The following is a 19,856-nucleotide window of genomic DNA, read 5'->3' as shown; positions in this document are numbered from 1 at the left end:
ATTAATTTCAAGCTGGCTTTTTCCTTCCCCGCAGTCAACCGATAAACCATCAGTAACCCTTACAGATACTCGAATATCACCATGCACTAGTCACTAGTCACTATGCACATCCCTAGTCACATGTTGGGCTGGCTTCTAGTGTTAAGCTTGAGGTCAAGGCTGAATGAAGAAAGAGAAGCACAGGCTGTCTGACCTACACAGAGTGCTCAAACGCATGGATTAGCCAGGGCTGCTGTGTGGAATTAGCTCCTAGCCAAACACATGACTGTCTAGCTCTTAAACACAAAGCAAACAAACAAGTTGAGGAACAACACAGAATAGTAACTGCTGTGACTGTTCTCCTTTCCTCCACTGTCACTGTCAGCACTTTAGACTGTTCCTCTATTTCTCTTCAAAAGGGAAAGGAAAAGTGACAGATTTTTCAAAACTTCTGCAGAGTTAAATCATAAAGTTGTCATGCAGAGTGGCTTAATGTGCAAAACTTTCCAATGCAGAATTGTTCAAAATGGTGTTGACAGGACACCTGGAGTGGCTAATGCCTCTAAAAGCTCCCTGATAGAAGGCAACAAATATGCTACCAGATGTCTGAAACATTGGGTCCATTTACACCTTTCATTAATCTGTTTTCGGCAATCGGATCACATTCAGAATTCATTTGACCACGTGAAAAGCCAGGTGTAAACACCCCCATGAAGCACTGTGAGTGGATTGAGATCAGATAACTAAAATCACATTGGTCCCAAACCAAGCGCCTTCATGGACCCCAGGCTGAGACCATACCAAGTCTGTGAAACATGTAATCCAGAGAATATTCAGATACGATCCGGACAAAAAACATATGCTAATACAAGGTGTAAACAGGCTCATGGTGTTACAATTGTTTTGAGATTTCAATTTGGTCTAAAATGTATTTTTAAGCCATATTCACGGTGGCGAGGTACATTTAGGTTATTTTAAGGTAAAACAGTCTCCAAAGGAATCTTATTTTTTCAGATTTACTGCTATTTTATGCAAACTCAGAAGGCATGTGTAGGTTCACTGGTGCTTTTGCAAATAAAATATATATTTGTGTTGTATGGTAATCTCAGTAAGTTTCTCTACAATTAACCTTTTCACGTTAAACTATTCTAAATGTCTTTGTTTACAACTCTCACAACCACTGACAACCAATGAATTATGCTTTTGAAAAATCAGAGGAATTCTAATGAGACTGCCAAAAGCCCAACTTATCATGCTTGGACTCTAACCGTTCTAATGAATACTTTGTCTGTCAATAGTTATGTCTGTGGGGCCCAAAAGCAACCAGGGCAGCGTCCACTGCTTCTCTACTGAGCTCATTAAAATGACACCCCATTTGTTCAACGAATGGCATAAATTCCATGTGTTAACTCATACTCCAGGCCAAAGAGTGATGACTAGACTTTTCAAAAATAAGAAATAAAATGCCTTAACCATAAAGAAAATGGCACATTGTTCAATATGGTTTGTAGTTGGTAATTAAAGGTCCCACACTGTGCAAAACATGTTTATTCTTTTCACTGGAATTAAGCTGGATGTTGTGTGAACACTATAAAAGACCAAAATACATAAATCTACATGAAGTCCACATGAACAAACTAGGCCCTGATTAATATATTGTTTGGCTGATGTCTATTATGCCGTTTTGTCATCGCAGCTCTGGCGATGTGTTTATCACAGAACCTTATACCACGGTAACAATAAAAATACGATTTACTGCACAGCCCTTGTGCGTAATCAAGCCACTTTGAACTTGTGAATTACACTCAACCTCAACCTTTTAACTGATAAGCTCATTTGATAAGCTTCTTAAGTGGCTGGCAATTATCTCTGCATATAGGCTTAATTGGCTATTATTTCACTACAGCCATTTCAGTCTCTTGAGATATATGGCAGTGGCCCACTACCCCTAGGCCAGGGTTCTCTGCATGCCCTTCATGGTCATGAGAGGAATAAAACAACTTGTCCTCAAAACAGTTCTGACCATGTCACACATAATAAGCTACTGCAATACAGTTTAGTGGAAACAATGCTTGATTTTGGGTCTCACTATCGATTATGTTGGTAATTATTTTGACTACTCAGAGTTACAGGCTTATTGATCGCTGTTTTAAACAATATTGAGAGTGCAAAATAAAAATTTCTACATAAACAAGAGGGATGTGAAAGAAAAACTGATTTCAACATCTAATGATGTTCAACATCATTTCCTATGAACGTGATAGCCTGTTAGGCTATAAAAATCGCCTTCGTAGTCAGGTCGCTACAAAAAAACACCATCCCACACCACCAGCAGACCAGCAGAGCCGTAAAAACTAACTGCAGGCTACTCTTTATTAATATCTGTGGCACTTTTCCCCAGTAACCCATTTCAGCACGACAGGTTACATATTAACTAAACATGGTCAGAAACTTACAAGCTTACTTTGTTCTTGGCATGGTTTTGTAATTCTTGTTAAAAGTTTAATTTATCAAAGGTTTACAGCCTCTGAATCGCTTCTTGTTCTTGACACACTCCTCAGTCTCCATATCTGATAAAGGGCACATCTGAATACTCTTTTGAACGCTATAAGTCAAAACGGACTTGAGTGCTCTAGAATGTTCAGACTGCTGAGCGCAGCTTTATAATGACCTATGGAAATCGTGTTCATCATTCAAACTGTAAACTAATCACTGAGTTGATTAATCAAGAATTAAATTTTTGAGCTGCGTTTTTTTTTTTTATCACATGATCGATTATAAACAAGTAATTGTGACAGCCCTATACTCAATACAGTTCACTATGAAATCAACATACAGGACTTCTAGTGAGTGCTTATACATTGACAGGGGTCACAACCCCTGCTTCTGAGTAGATTATGCTAAATAGTATTTCAGACGCATTCCTAGAAAATACAATGCATTGTGTACCAAAGGCATTCAGTCCAGAAAAAAGACAAACAATTACACATCAAAAACAAGAGCTCTACTGTGCACTGCATCATTTCTGCAGTTCAGTGCACAGTGAGTAGGCTTGACTCTGTTCTCCCACGGATACTTTCAGTGAGTAAACTATGGAGCCATTCAACTTGACTTCTGAAAGTCTTTTCTCTCTGCTTCTCAGGGCACTCTGCTGTGAAAGGTTTCAAACACAAAGCAAGGACAAAAAGGCTAAGATTTCTCTAACAAGCCCTGAAACCCCCCTAAGAAACATCATCCTGATTCATGCTAGCTGGGGCAGAGCATTTATGTGGAAACACATGATACAGGTGAATACCATGTTCAAAAATGACTGATTACAGTGTTTGGCTTCCTGCTCAGTGGTAAGCATCCATTTGTGAGTCAATCAAAACAAAAACTGTTTTTCAATTGTTCGATCATGACGTAGGCTAATTTAAACAGTGATCACATACATGCATTTGTTATCTTGGCCACATTTGGTCTACACTGTTGTCCACAAGATGCTTTTGGCTGGTGGACTAATCTGAGCCCAGCAGTTATACTAAGTTGGTTAACTCCAGCAACACTGCTATGTGTGATCCACTCTGTGCAACACACACACAAACACACACACTACTATAGATGCCAAGATACCACTATTTGTTTGTTTTCTGGTACTGTTATTGTAACGTTGAGCACTGGCCGATAACAATCTGTTATTTCTTTTTTAATCCAATATTTCACTTCACATAAGATGACCATCTTCAAGCAGACTATCATGCTCAAACTACTCTCCACAAGAGGAAATACATGAAATACTAACAACATGATAGCAAACAATGTGAGTGTGTGCTATGTCAGCCATTTCTGGTTACAAGACTGGACTGGATTCATTCAACCATCCATTTCTTTCCCCTCCAGTATCTCATCCAGTATTTCCTGCAGATATCAGCCCCATACTGATACTTGGTATCAGATCAATTCTGCATCATTACCACGTCACTGTCACTAAAGTGCTAACAATGATCCACCACCTGAAAGACCAGAGAACTAACACAAATTATGCAGCAGTAAAAGAGCTATCGTCTCTAACTTTTCATCTATAAAGTGGACTAACAAGGTAGGTGTGTCTAATAGAGTGGCCAGTAAGTGTCCACAGTTCTTAAAAACTTCAGCAACACTGCGGTGTGATCCACTTGTACCAACACAACAAACACCCACCATAACGCTAACATATCGCAGTTAACTACAAAAGTGCACCTACATGGTAAGTGGATCTGATAAAACAGACAATATGTATTTAAGGTAGGTTCACCTAATATAGTGACCACTGAGTTTGTGTATGTATGAGTCTATATACATTCTAGCCTTAGTGAAGCTCCAACTCAAATTACAGCGCACATGGAGTCCAGCAATTCAGTGCAACACTGAGGTGCCTTCACTCACCTGTAATTCACACCAGGCCACTTCCACCCAAGTCTCAGTGTCTAGGCCTTTGTAAACTGTTTTGAAGGCTCCTCTACCAAGCTCGATGTCAAATTTGAGAAAGCGACCGCCAGGCGAGGTTGCCACTGCTTTCATCTCTGCCTCCTCCTCCTGTTCATGGTCCCGCTCCTTCCCCTTCAAAGCAGGCACTGACGAGGCACCCTTCTCAGGGTCCTGGGCACCACCTTGGGTGCCATCTTCGCCCAAGGCAGCCAAGGCACTGGCGGGTAGCTGCTGGTCTCCACCGCTAAACACAGAGTCCGAGGCACGACGCTCAAACTGGGGGGCACTGTGAGGGGCATCCGGAGCTTCCTCAAGCTCATCCTCCTCCTCACAGATCTCTACACTCTTGCGGAAGAAGCGCTTGTTCTCACGCCTCAGACGGGGTCCGCCAGCAGCTGGCGAAGATGGTGTGGAGAAAGATAAAGGCCTAGCTGGACCCTCTACTTCCTGGCCATCTTCTCTGCCTCCATCTCTCCCCCCAGCGCCTTCTCCTCGTCCGGCTCTCCTCTCCTCTGTCTGGCTAGAGGGGAAGTCGGAGGGTGTGCTGCGTGTCCTCTCTCTCTCACGGACCGCCCGGCTCCCCTGTGCCCTCTCCTCCTCCCTCTCTCCATCAGCTTTCTCTCCGGACGACTCCTCCGTGGCAGTGGGCTCTCCGGGGTCTGTCGCCATGGCGAATGACCTTTCCCACTCCCCCGCCGCCCCCTCCTGAGCTCTGGCTCTGTGTCAGTCCCCGTCTCTCTTTTGCAGTGGACACCCTCTCGTACAGACCCTTGTACAGATCTAGCACTGGCCTTCGCTCGGAGGGAAAGTGAAACTCCTTTCTTCTCACTCTTTTCTCTCTTCTTTTTCTTGCTTTTTTAGGCTCAAAATGACACAGGAGGACACTTACTAACTGTTCTGATGCCTAATGAGAAGTCAGCTCTCAGTCCCAACACTTCTTCTCTCCATCTTCCTTCCGGACAGTCAAAAGGCAAATCGGTAACAATTCCAAAACTTTAGTTTAATCCCAGTGATGAATTACAATCGGAGGCCTTTCACAGCAGGAACGTTGTGCTTCAAAGATTGAGGAGCATCTTCAGGTAAATCCTACAAAAAAAAGAGTATGTTAATTTAGCAGGTGGCATGAGAAGTACATAGTTATATACTGCCATAATTATAAAAACAATGAGGGAATAATTGTGTAAAGGGTTTTTCAGGTGGTGACAACTGCTTGGACACCATTCATTTTCAGTCAAGCAAAAGCAGCAGCTGGTGCTGTGACCAGATTTAATTGCGTGAAACCAAATGAAAAAAATCAACATGAAGGTGCAATGGAGTGTTTGCCTAGGAGTTGACCAATCAATGTACTCTATTTATTTAAGTAATAAAATTATAGTTTACTTAAAATAGAACAGCACATCATGCTAGAGGCCTTATGTGGAAAATTTCTTAACTGGCAGGAACATTCATGCCGGTTGTTTAAAAGCATCGCGAAAAAAAATAGCTTATCAGCTATGGCTATCTTAAATAAATGTCCAGTCCCAAATAATGGCAATGCAGAGCACGCACGCAGAGGTCACCTGTTATATCATAAATGTATTAAAAAGATTTATTTATTATGCTCTCACATATTTCTAATGTATTGACTTAAAACATCACAGCAGTCAGACAGATGCTAACTGTGCTTAGCCACGTTGTCACTTTGGTTGCTGCATGTGAGAGGGTTTATTGTGCGGCGTCTGAAAGTGCTGCTGAATTCGGTCACTTCATAAGGCACAGACAGGGGCAGGCGAGCAGTGAGTGGTTTGTCCCCTCCTGTCTGAATTGCCCTTAATTGTTGTGACAGTGAAAAAGAGAGCAAACTCTTAAATCAAGCACATGTCCCTACAGGTTTACATTCTCAAAGCAGCACAAAACCAAAAACAGTGCTAACCGAAAAATCCCTGCCTTTCATTGTCATACGTGTCCTCTGTCAGATGTAATTAGCTATGTAGAAACTGACAATCCCCAAAAGTAAGAAGGATAACATAAGGTAAGACAAGCTGATTTGTTTTCTATTTTGAATATAGCCCACTACTTTACTCAAAGGTAGGAAAAAAGTAGAAAATGGAGCAAATCGCAAGGAAGTTGTGTCCTTACAAGAGTTCAATCCATTTTAACAATTAGTTTTGGGTATGTAAGGCAGTTCCACTTCATCCACACAACAAAACCAGCTCAACGCTAATGTCACAGTAAATCATCTGCTTTTCAGTGCAGTCTAAGCACTTGACATGAAGCACAATCATTCCAGTCTCAACGACAGTTTTAGCTAGGGGTGGGCGATGTGGCAAAAATATATCATGATACTTCTAGACATTCTCACAACACACAATATCCACCACGATAATACGTTTTCGGATGACTGAACAAAGAACAGAACACAGAAGTAGCACCACATGTAAACAATTTTATCAATAACTGTACAATGATTTTTATTCAGCGTTTCACAAACTGTGCTGCACTAAATCCAAAGAACAGGAATTATGTCCCACTTGTAACGAAACATGCAGTTGGTCAGTGTTCTTTATAGTACTGACGATATCTATGATATGCTCAGAAAAGCATACAGTGACATGATTTATAAAAAAATGAAAAAACATCATCATATTGCCCACCCTTAAGTTGTAACTATAACGGAAAGGCAAGCTAAAGAACATACAAAGTCCATTTCTATCCACTATAAACACTTGGTACAAAAAATGCTAGTCTACTCCATTAGGATGCAGTTCTGTGAGTGAAGAGGTCAGGCCTTAGAGCACCTGCAGCAGACAGCATCCCACTTCTCTCTGCAGTGCCTCTGATGCTGTGCCTTCACTCCCCAGCCTCTCAGCAGAAGAAATCAGTGCTCACAGGCTGGCACCACTGCCTGCATAAATATGTCAACAATGGCACTCGGGTTAAACTTGTGCGGGTGAATAAATTCAGTAAGCAGATTTATTCATCTAAATTCAAGATCGCAGACAAGTAGGGAGAGGGTTCGCACAGGCTGTTCCAAAAATGCCCATACATGGCCGAGTACTCAACAAGGGCATGCTGATTCAGGAGGAAAACAGCCTAACTAGCCTAATCCACTAATTAAGCTGTTTGAAAGTGTAATCTTTGTTATGGCCTGAGATCTCTCAACCAAGCACTAAGAAGGCCCACATCAGATCAGGAGCTCAGGATTTGAAATATCTCATGAAACAGCAGGTTGTATCCATTAGTTGATACAAAGTTAGAGAATACCAGATTCTTACCCATTAAAAATGAATGATGCAGTAAGGGCCCTTAAGATGTGAATAATTCATTAGCACAAGGGTTGCAAAAGTGAACTTGAGTGAAAGCCATAGATCATCACCCAGGGAAGACATGCAATAAATAAGCATATAAATGGTGGTCAGCAATATTATAATGCTACTTAGTCATGATGGGCCATGCCTACATACAGAAGCTTCCTTATTTACATTTACAGTAAGTGCATTCCTGTTACTTACACTGGTTGATTCACTTAGAGCCTCTGTGGTTTGGATACTATCAAACAATTCAACTTTCCGACCTAAAATGTAAACAATACATTTTTCCTGTATGTCGTCTGACTGTCTGACTTTTTCTCTACGTCTGAGTACTCCAATGTCAGTCGCTCTGTCTGAGCCTCTCTCCCCTTTGGTGACATCTTTATCTTCGGCGCTCCACTGTCGCTGTCCATCTGTCTGAAGTGGTCGCGTCTCCCTGCTCCCCGCTGACAACACATTTCAGTCTGTCCCAAATTTTCAGTCTGGTCGCCAAATACTATTTATGGCAGAGAATGCTGCTCATTTACCCTGTGTTGAACTGCTGAACTATACTGAATAAGGGTACTGACAACATTTATAGTGGTAGAGAGTAAATACTACTATGTGACGCTTTGAGGTCTTTTCCTGATTGTCCTGGTCTGAATGTCACACATCAGTACTGCCTAGGTGGTTATACATAAAATAATTAAAAATGAAAATAACATCTGTTCACATAATGATACTTACTACAGTGCCGTCCACAAAAATTGGCACCCCCTTTAAACATGAGCAAAATGGGCTGTAAGGAGCATCCTTTATCACTCATCCTTTTGATATTTCATTCAAAAATATTAATAAAAATCAAAAAAGTACAATGACTGAAAAAAAAAACTAAATCTTATAAATATTATAAAATATTAAAATCTTCTCAATTCTTTGTGTGCCACAATTGTTGGCACCCCTGCAAAGTCTTACTGGTGAAATCTAACTGAAGTATATTCCCATTCATGTTTTGTGTATTAAAGTTTACCTGAGTAATTAGGAACACTTCATGACTTCCTGTTTCACTGGGGTATAAATGTGAAGTGACATGCCAAATTCCCTTATGCCTGGCCCACACTACAGGATAACTGTGCCAATTTTGAGGCCAATTTGCTCCTCCCACCAATTGCAAAAGGTCTCCTGATACCAAGGTGATCTTAAACAATGATCTTCCCAGATTATCCCGTGGTGTGGAGTGTCTATTATCCAATCGTTATTCCTCTGATCTACTCTCAGTCCAGTCGGGGCCGTCTAGACTGTGAATCATACATATAAACGCGTTCAATATTTACGACTCAGTATCCTGTAGTGTGGAGTGGACGCTGATTCTCTGATGTGAAAGCCGGTTCCTGAAATACCATCAACCAATGAGGGGCAAGTCAGTGCGTACGGAAGATGTAGTAAGCATGGCGGCTAAACCGAGAACTAGTCATCTTGTGTGTGGGTATATATGTATTTATGTATTCACCTCAAGCTCGCATTGCAGTATGTATGAGCCCTGTTGGCCTCTTCTTTTCAGCCATGGCTTAAGAGTGACACCACCTGCACAGCAATAGCTTCACTGTAATCCGCTGTGTTTGTTTAGATCAAAAGTCACGTTAGTTTGCGAGAAACTCCCATGAGGTTTTGAGAATTGGAACCATTGGTCGGTACTCTTGTTCACGTGCATAATCTGAAAGTGTGTGGAGTTTCATTCAGGGCGATTGTGTATTGTGGGGACTTTGATGACTAACAACAATCAAGGACAGAAAAATCAGTGAAAAACGTAATTATGTGTGGGGTCTTCCAAGTTTTCAGCATTGGTTAGGCTTTTTAAAATCCTAACAAACAGTGAGAAGGATTGAGTGGCCAAAGAATCTCCACATCTGAGTAAATAACAGACATTAGTTAAGTCTTGGGGTCAGAACATCTCCCAAACTACAATCAGATGCCACCAACATAACCACAAGTTGCGAGGGTTGCCAGAAAAAAGCCCCTGCTGTCAAGCACCAATAAACTCAGACACCTACAGTTTGTCAGACATTAATGGTCAGATGAGACCAAAACAGAGCTTTTTCGCAACAAACACCAGAGGTGGGTTTGGCATAGACACAAAGATAGCCATGCAGAAAAGTACCTCATCCCCACTGTAAAGTATGGTGGTGGATCTGTGATCTGTGTTGTGGAGCTGTTTGTCTTCCTAAGGCCCTGGACAACTTGCTCAAATACATGGTATCATGAACCCCAGTACCAGCAGATATTAAATGAAAGCCTGACTGCCTCAGCCAGGAAGCTTAAACGGCCATGGTTGAATCCCCCGGCAAGATAATGATCAAAGCACACCTGAAAATCAACATAACAACTGTTCACTGACCACAGATTCAAGGTTTTCCCATGGTCTTCCCAGTCTCCTGACCGCCCCATAGAAGACCTGTGGGATGAGTTGGAGAGCCTGGATAGACTCTGTATGGAGGAATGGTCTCTGAACCCTTTCCATGTGTTATCCAATCTCACTAAGCATTACAGGAGAAGACTCAATACTGTTGTCTTTGCAAAGGGAGGCTGCACATGGTATTAAACAAAGGGGTGCCACGAATTGCAGCACACTTATATTTAAGAAGAATATTTATTTCATGAAAAGATTTAGGTTTTTCTTTCAATCATTGTACTTCAAATAAAGATTAGATTTTTGTTATTATATTGAGTAAAACATTAAAAGGATGAGCCATATAGAATGTTTATACAGCATATTTTGCTTATGTTTACCAAGTTATGTTTGCCAATATTTGTGGAGGGCACTGTGTGTGTATTATTACCATTGAGGACTATGCGCAATTAGGACTATAGTTGACTACCCCGGCCATAGAGCAATGTGACTTTTACCGAGACCTGTGAAGGTATTCCATCATAAAATAAAGCAGGGGATCATACCTGTACTGTTCTGACACTACAAAAAAAAAGTTTTATTTTATCACATTATCGTGAACATGTATTTCATTATATAATTTGTTAGTAGCCTTTGTTTATCCAAAACAAAGCAAAAAAAGGCGATGCTTATTTCTGCTAGCCCGTATATAAAATAGTTATTTCTTTTTATAATGGTGGTGTCCCCTTCCCCAGGTTTAATACTACACAGCTCTGTAATAATGCATATATATACCACTACACATTGCAGCACACCTTACCGTCTAATGCTGGCACATGTCCAATCACAATGAAGTTTGTGAAATGCAGACTAGAAATGTATCACATTGAAAAATCTCCAACAGAGAATATTCTAAATGTCCCGAATATCACTGTCTCATTTGAATTATGAGTTTGTTGTCAAACAGGAATATTGCCACTTACGTGCTACATGCAACATTCATATGCAATTAAATGGCACAATAATACTAACAACCTCACCAAAATATCCCAGGCAAACCATCAAGCTTCATCAAGTGTGGTAGTTAAGTGGCTTTGGCAGTAGCAGGCTACAATTTTAGCAGCTAGTGCTGTTATAGAACAGTGTTGAATTAGTGTATAGTTATAGTTTGACTTACTTTCATTGTAAGTTTGTGACATTAGTTAAATGTGCAGCAGTGTTAGCTTGCTTATGACATAGCAATATTTGTATTCTGACTACTTATTGACCTTGGATTTCAGAGGACCCAGTGGCATTCATGAGAAAAAAAGTACATAGGACAAAACATATCCGATTTGGAACACTTCTGTTTTTCACAGGGTGTGATAGGGTGATTTTTAAAAATGTCATTCATTTTTTCCATAGACAAAACTGAACTTAGACTCTAAATCCTTACTACTACTACTACTACTACATGATATAAGATCTCACAGGTCTATAAAGGCTTAAGTCATCTTAAAGTTCTTTTAGCAGTTTTAATGGACGTGCAGCTAGCCTGGGCTGTGTGCTGTCTGTCTTCAGTTTCTTTATCAGACTCAACACACTGTAAAAGTATCTGTTTCAGTGCTATTGTTTCTCTTAAGAGAGGGCACAACTGGACACCAAGAACACATCGTTATCTCTTACTCAAGCACTATTCTCCCCCTTGTGCCTTCCTGTTCCTTAAGGACACCCTGAAACTCAGGTTCTACCAATAACAGTCATTATGCCAAGGTTCACTCAAACACCAATAGCTGAGGGAACTCAGATGTTCAGGTCAGATCAATGTTCAAAAGGCCCAGTGGTTTCTTTATTCAGGCCTTCTAACTGTGAAAGCTAACTAAAGAGATGCAAAACAGAAACCACAGGCCTTAGAGGGTTGGGCATATGCTAACTGCGATAAAGGTATGCTGTGGGTCAGGAAGCATGGCAAAAGTCAGATTCCAATTAAGTTATAAGCCGTAGAGACTCTTTCTCTCTTCCGTAGAGGCATCTTTTTTAAAAGAGAAGCCGAGTCTAAGCTTTTGCTTTTCTATAATTCATTCAATAGACAAAAAACTGACATCAATGTAAAAACTGCATTTCATTTAACTTTATCAAAATCTGTCAACTGAGAACGAAAGCGCTTAAGATTCCTCACTCTTTGTTGTGAGATCTGATTACATGTCATGCGAGCTCAAAGCTGAGTATCTATTATGGAACACTGTATGGGGAAAATGAACATGTGGTGGGGCTGAAACATTCTTTATCTTGGCAAATAGCTTTAACTCCTTAAAATCCCAGGCTTATTACATGCTAATGCTTATCGTTCAGTAACTACAAGGACTTCAATGCAAACTATCTGAGCTATTCTTAGGTTATAGAAGTCATCAAAAAACTGGAAACTGTCATTAACAGTCTTGCTCAACTTACCACACCATGTAGTTACTTTTTGTTACCTCAGCAGAAATTTCCCTAGAATCTCCCCAAGATAGAATTTCCCTGATATCACGTTCCACCTTCCTATCCTATCACCTGATCACTTATCTAGCTCAGAAACCCTCCCTAACACCATGTTTCATTCAGAATTATGTCATATTGTGGAAGTAAAATGTATTATGAGTTCAGATTTTGTGAGAAAGTAAGAAGGACCAGAAAGTGAAACAGTGACAAAAGAGCATAATACTGCATTACAAGCCTGTGCTAGGCCGCACGCTGTGTTAAGCTGTTATGCTGATTACTGGCACTCTATGGCGAGAGTTTAATGGCATATTAGCACATACAAGCATTTCCCACTGATTAATCTAATAAATCTACCATCATAAAAATATCTATCAAATATAGTGAGGAGAAACCAGGAGAACGGGCATGTAAAGGCTACTGCATGCAAAAGGACAAGAGGCAAAAACAACATGTGATAAAGAGGGGGAAGTTCTTTTTTAAACAGGAGCTTATTTGCCTATGTCCTCAGGGCAAGGAGTTCCCATGGAAGCCACATACCGGACAGAGTTATCACAGAACATCAAACACATTCAAACTGACTCGTCTTTCTCTCTCGGTCCATTGCTCTGTTCACCTAAACTCTCCAACATACATGAGGTTATATTTCCCTACAGGAGCTAATCAACAAATCAAGTGCCCTACTTGAGCTGCCCAAACAGTCATCAATCACTCTTAAGCATTCTATTTCCATGGTCAGCTGCGGTCTTTGTGGGCAAAATAGTAAATGTAAGCCTATTTTAGTGGAAAGTCAGTCCTGGCCTGTTGAAACTAAGTTAGTGAAACAGGTTTGATCTTTGTCTTTTAAAAATACCAAATGGTTCTTCTTAAAACACACCTGTTACTGTAATATGCATGACTTACTATCAGTACATGATCATTATAACATCCACAGCCCTACCTAACCCAACGGCACTAATGGAGGACAATGGAAGTATGGGTGTGTCTACAACGTGACAAGCATATGAGCTCTGCTCCTATTACCCTGAAATGCCCAGCATAACTGATGTTGACATTCTACCTAACTAGTTTTTTCAGAGAGACAAGCCGTCTCTGTGGCATCACGTGAGGTATAGAGTCCTCCGCGGCTCTTGACTTTCTCTGCCACAGGCTTAACTCATCACTTTTGAGGTCCTCAGCATGCTTAATATGTTCTCTATTCACTCTCCAACTCCCCACCCCCTCAACATTATGATCGCACTGATCATGGAATTCTGTCAGACTCTGGTTTCTTTACAGCTAAATTGTTTTTTTAGGCAACAGGCAACAATATTGCTTATTTACTCATTACCTGTTGCATGTAGGATGTTGGGTAGGCCTAATGTACGGATGTGCACTAACTTCAGATTAAGCATTCAGAGGAGCAACCACAAATTTTCCCAGAAGACATAGAATTCATTTTTATAAACAGCTGTAGCAACACAAAAGAATGAGATAATGGATTCATTCTATTAACATTTTAAATTTATAAATGTATAATCATAAACACACGGCGTCAGTGTATTTTATTATATAGCAGTGTTTAATGTATGAACTTTAACTTTCTAAGTAGCACTCCCAGGCGGCCGAATTATACTTCTGAGTCTGTGTACCTGAACATGTGCAGGCACCATATGCAGATGTTCCCATTGGTGTCTGCCAACATACTTAAACGTAATGTGAATATGTCTAAATCAGTGTCTAAACGAGAAAGTAAAGAAAACACAGAGGAAAGTCTTGCATTTTTGCAATGTCTGCAAGAATTAATACTCATTTCAATTGTTTTTATGATATTTCAAAGGTGTGTTCTGTAATACTTTCTAACCTCGGGAGATCTGGTTCAGGTTAAGCATTGTTTGAGTCTCGTCTCACCCCCAGTGTCATGAGATAAGCCAGTCAGCATAGCCTGATGCACGGCTCTGGAGATTTGCATGCCGCGTAGTTGAGACTCACGTTGTGGCCACTGCAAGCCTCTGTGAGCTACATAGTATGTTTACGTGCATCTTTGCGGAAGTATAAATGAACATTTACAGGCTGAAGTACCTTTCAGCTCATACTGGTGGCATTTTGTCTTGTTTCAGAAAGGGAAGCAATGCAGCAACACCACAGAGAAGCCTGTTTTAACTGAAGAAAATAAACCTACTTTAACATATAAACATATGAGTTAGTAGCTCTTGCTAAAGGTTTAGCAAATCGCACTTTACAAGCCTAAAAATTGCTTTTTGTTGAAACAATAAAATGGCTAAAAATTACCGTGTTAGATTAGCCTATAGTCTACTGTTACTGTAGCCCATTTGTTATTAGGTCTGTTTTGCATTTAACAAAGTGTAGCAATATCATAAAAATAATATGTAGCAATATCATAAAAATAATTTGTCAGATGGCCGGTATTGCATTTGATAATAGATCTAAATTCAGTCTTCAGGATAAGATTATTACGTTATAATATATAAAAACTAAGAACTGATGCTGGATAGACCAGCCACTGTGCTAGGATATGTTTATATATATATATATATATATATATATATAAATTTTATTTAAGTATATAATTATTTGTGCAGTTTAGTGCAAAAAGTGACACTTAAAAATTTACAATCATATCTGACAATTCACAGCTCACAAAGCACTGTTTAATAAAAATACTGGAGTATGAAAATAAAATATAACTATGAAATGACACCAGTTGATATTATTGGAACTTTTAACTCCTTAAAATCAATACCTATAATTGTCCTGTTTAACAGACCCCGGTACTTATGGCATATGAGTATATATGCAAATATATACGTTTTTTGTGCTTTTTACCAGCCAAAGTATCAACAGCCACCATCTGACAATTTTTGGCAAGGTACAGCAACAGCATACAAACACACAACTCAGCTGGCTCATATTAATTATGCCAAAAAAATTTCAACATAGATTGGCCAAAAGAAAAATAAATAGCCCTGTTGTCGATCGCATATTAGGAGTGAACATCTTCCGATTCCAATTATGTACCTCAGCACGCGGTGTCGTCTGCTCCCATAGAGTTCCAAAAAACTTTAAACACAACACACACTGCACATCAGCGAGTCCCCTCTGTCTCTGCCCACTTTTTTCCATCCCTCACTTCACTGGCATACACACATTAATCCCCTGGGACTGAGCAGGCTCTGCTGCTTTACTGAGGCAGACAAAGAGGGAGCCAGGGGACGCAGTGTGTGTGTTTAGGGAGGGGGCAGAAGGGTTAGGGTGGTGGAAGGGAGGAAGGGAGGAAGAGGGGGTGAGACATGGTGTAGCTAAATGACAAAAAAGTGCATATAACAAGGGGAGTGGGGGCAGGAAGAGACTGTATTTGGGGAGAGGGACATCAAGGTCTCAGAGGGAGATCAGTGAGCAGTGGGAGAGAGAGAAGGGACAACAGGCTGGAGGGGGTGGTGGTGGAATGGGTGGGAAAAATGTGTGTGTGAAAGAGAACAAGAGCGAGAAGGGGGGGAGTATTCACAAAAAGAATTGTGGGGGATTTTCCCCCTGATAAAATATGTGCCAGCGCGTGTGTGAATGAAAGCAGTGACTAAAGCTAAATTTTTGCCTGAACTAAAAACAAACTATGGTTTGGGCAACGGAGAGACAGAGAGAGAGATAAGACATCAAAATGGTATTAGACCAAGTTACCACAATCAATAAACTACAACAGTTCTGTTAAATGGGTTATTTACTTTGAAATGTAGCAAATTAGAAATTAATTTCAAAAGAAACAGCAAATGTGGAAATACAACAAAAACATAAGCTTTTTGAGCACAAAAACTTTTAGAACTACTGACTGAAATACCGTAGTCCAAGGTAAAAAATACAGCTGGATCATCCAGACATTCGGTGTCTACGTAGGACTAACATTCCAAAGGTGCCACTGTAATTTACAGCTGAGATAACAGCAGCATTTGGTGGCAGTTTGGCACAGCATGAAAAGAGCAGGAAGTCAGGGTTTAGCAGAGGAGCCAGTTTCTTCACACCTAAACACTTATCACGCAAAATACCTCTGCTGCAAAGCTGACACAATATAATAAACTATAATAACACTGTTATTGATTTCTAAACATTTTACATGCTTTTCAAAAAACAACACTATTTTAACCTTTTCAGACTTTTTCAATTCTTTGAATTGCACAGCTAATACACTGTTCTTCCATAAAAATCTAGATCTTTCTTGATCTGAATTTTAACTGATTTCACAAACTTTTGAGAAAAAAATGTAATCGGGTGTGTTTTGGCCAGCTGGGCTAATCCCTGCTACACACTCTGTCTCACAGGTCTTGATCACAACAAAGCTGTCAAACTATGTTGGAACTTCCTGTTCTTACTCATTTAAAAACTCAGATTACAGGTAAAATGTACCCATAATATATAGTTTATCTGGGGAACAGTTTAAGTAGAGTCCATTTTGGGGTATTGTCAGCATATGCCTTATTGGTGCCAAATCATAACACCACAAAAAAGAGAAAAAAAAACAGAGAAAGACTAAACAAGACTAAACCTTTTAAAATGCCTATTTCGGACTTTTCACACAAAAGTAATTAGAACTGTTAGTTTTAAACTAGGAAATGGTGTTGTCTGCAGTCTACTTTAGGCCAAAAACAAGAACAATGGGTCCCCCAGCCCTATTTGCAGTCCAATGAATGGTGGATGTCACTTCTGATGACAGTCTGGCACATGCCCCTTTCCCCTGTGCTCATGATGCAGACTGGACGTGAGCTTTACACACAAAAGCAATGGAAGAATCTGGGGCACAATGCTCTTCCTATTTGGACAGACCCAGACCCAAACACGACCAATTCTGCTGCCCAATCCAGGTCAGCCATGTGATAGAGAGTGCCACTATAGCCACGGTAGGCAGAGCACACACTGACTCAGTCACTGCAACAGAGCCACATTACCTAACGCTCTTTTTCTTCCATTCGCCAGGCTCTGCCCCTTGACCATATAATCCAGGTGGGATTGTTTTAGTCAGCTGTGCCACACAATGAACCTGGATTACAGATTTCCAAAGTGGCTTTACTATCGCAGCTGTAGCTTAATCCCAAAATGAGCTCCAAGTGTTTTTATCAACTCATACAATATGGAGCCACTTTCCATTGCCCATTTCTGTTCTACCAGATCAGTTAAGGGTCACATTTTCTCACATTTGCTTTACTTAAATTACATTAACCAAGTAAAACTGCTAAGTAAATGGTCCTTATAAAGGCATCATTACTGTTACATGCGCCTCATTGGGCCTAATAAATTACTCGGTTAAATTTTATTGCTCACAGGATTCCGTTCAGCCAATGTTGTCTAAGAAAACTACCATAACCTGCTGCTAAACAACAGACGGAAGTCAAGCAAACATAATTTGTTTCCTTTTGGTTGTTTTGTTTGGGCTGTTTGCGACCTGACATGTAACGGCTGAATAAACTCAACCGGATCAGAGTTAATCACAATATACACCCATCTCGCCGTATAAATGAAATACAATATGAGCCTATGAGCACATCTAACGTTATATGCTGGTTCAGCCGGAGTGAATGACTGTTTTTTTCGGATGATTTAGCCAGCTAGCCACTACCGAACACAAGCCCTGCACACGGGCGAGTATTTGTTGTCTTTGCTCACCAGGCGAACGTAAATTTTCACGAACTAATGTTACCTGACAACGGTTAACGTACCGTCTGGGAGACTTCGAAACGAACCCAATAAAAACATGAGGTGCAATTCATCTGAATAAAATCACAACCTTGGGCTAAACTGAAACAAGAAGCAGAGAAATAAAGGCTTACGAGTGGTGAAGGGAAACAAGCGTCGCCGCTCTCGCCCGTGAAAACATTTCAGCACCTTGTCAGCGTTAGCGAGTTAGCCGGCTAACGTTAACGCTAGCCTGGGACTCCTGCGCGACGGTTAGCGACGAGACAGGACTAATTTATTAAAAACATTCACAGGAAAGAACGAACACGCTATCATATTTCTCCTTCTTAAAGAAACCTGCTCGTCTACTCACCGGTGTGAGGCATCTTCCGTCTGTCGTCCGTTTCGTGTTCCTCTTCAGCCAGCCGGCTCTGAGGCGGATCGCTCTGTTTGTTTATTCCTCAGTATCTCGCAGCTCCGTCAGCTCGGCTTCGCTCCGTTAACTAAAGATTCAGACCGCGGGGTTAGACGCCTCTCTCTGCCCGGAACAGTAGGCGTATTCCTCGGCTAGAAACGCTCAGCTCCCCTCGTTTACGCGTCGTCGTTAGCGTTAAATCCTTGTCTCCAAATCCTCCACTCGCACGGATTCTGATGATGCTGGAGACCGGAGTGAAAACGGTGCTGCTGCTTTTTTGTCTGTTTCGATGCGCGCGGCCGCTGCACGCATAATTTTTTTTCCACGTTGTGTTCGACGCGCTTCACGAGGCGACCGTGTGTCCGTCCGTGTCCACGTTCGGGCAGCAGTGTCCGTGCTCCGCGTTTCCTCTCCTCATGTCTCAGCGGCCGGCTGAGAGACACGGACTCGAGGTGTGTGAGAGAAGAGAGAGAGCGTTACCGCCTCTGTGTGACCACGCGGGGTCGCGCGCTCTGAGCACGCGGCAGTTGGATGTGGAGATCGATTTACCGAACCGATTCATTCGCACCGTCCGCTTCAATGAATCAAAGCGATTCAACGATTCTATACTTCCTAAACCACTTCCTCCGATTTCAATGAGATTCGGCTCTGCGAGGCCGATGTTGCTACTTCTGCTCTCTAATCGAGTCAGACTCGTAATGCAAAGGCACAAAAAGAGCAAGCCCATCTAAACAGAGGAAATTAAAAGAAATTAAAAGAGGTGTTACAGTGTGAGGTTTAATATGGTGACTTTATGAAGTTCAGCTGTGAGTATTGTCCGACTGTTATTAGAATCGAGGATCTTATCACACGGATTGTAAACATTTGGTAGATGCTACAAATAAAAATTTTGATTCAACTGGACTTATGAATCGGTTCAATAGGACGATTCGCTCACGAGCCGAACATTGCTAGTAGGTGAAAGCGACCGATTTTGATAGAACACTAAACACGCACAAAATCACAATGTTTATACTCATGGTAATCCTTTTCTTAATTACATTTGCATTCATAGTTTATTCAAGAAAGAAACCGTATTCCCTGTTTCACTTTTACACAACAGCAGTGGGCATTCTTATCGTACTGGCATTATTGCAGCTTTGCTCAGGCAATGCAGCAACCAATACAGCAATGATTCAGCACCTATAATGAGTTCAGACAGAGTTCAGTTGTGACAGGCTTTAATACACATACACACCTTGTCATT

At 40.9% G+C, this 19,856-nt stretch overlaps 1 protein-coding gene across 4 annotated transcripts in view; it reads right to left on the bottom strand.

Annotated features, from left to right (window-relative positions):
* Positions 1–19,103, bottom strand: part of si:dkey-151g10.3 (serine/threonine-protein kinase WNK3) — a 62,050-nt gene extending 42,947 nt beyond the window's left edge. For 2 of the 4 annotated variants that reach the window (XM_036592085.1, XM_036592088.1), the window contains exons 1-2: positions 18,569–19,103; positions 4,384–5,511 (exon numbers count right to left, since the gene is read on the bottom strand). In XM_036592085.1, the coding sequence (XP_036447978.1) occupies positions 4,384–5,094 (711 nt within the window). In that variant the 5' untranslated portion in view covers positions 5,095–5,511; positions 18,569–19,103. Of the gene's footprint in view, positions 1–4,383; positions 5,512–15,555; positions 15,702–18,568 lie in introns of those variants that run through there. The other 2 variants (XM_036592089.1, XM_036592087.1) reach the window with 2 other exon arrangements.
* Between the last annotated feature and the right edge of the window lie 753 nt (positions 19,104–19,856).

This window comes from Colossoma macropomum, unplaced genomic scaffold, assembly GCF_904425465.1.
Source record: "Colossoma macropomum unplaced genomic scaffold, Colossoma_macropomum, whole genome shotgun sequence".
Classification (NCBI taxonomy): domain Eukaryota; kingdom Metazoa; phylum Chordata; class Actinopteri; order Characiformes; family Serrasalmidae; genus Colossoma; species Colossoma macropomum.
The sequence above is the reverse complement of the archived record's forward strand: the minus strand, read 5'-3'. Positions and strand labels throughout refer to the sequence as shown.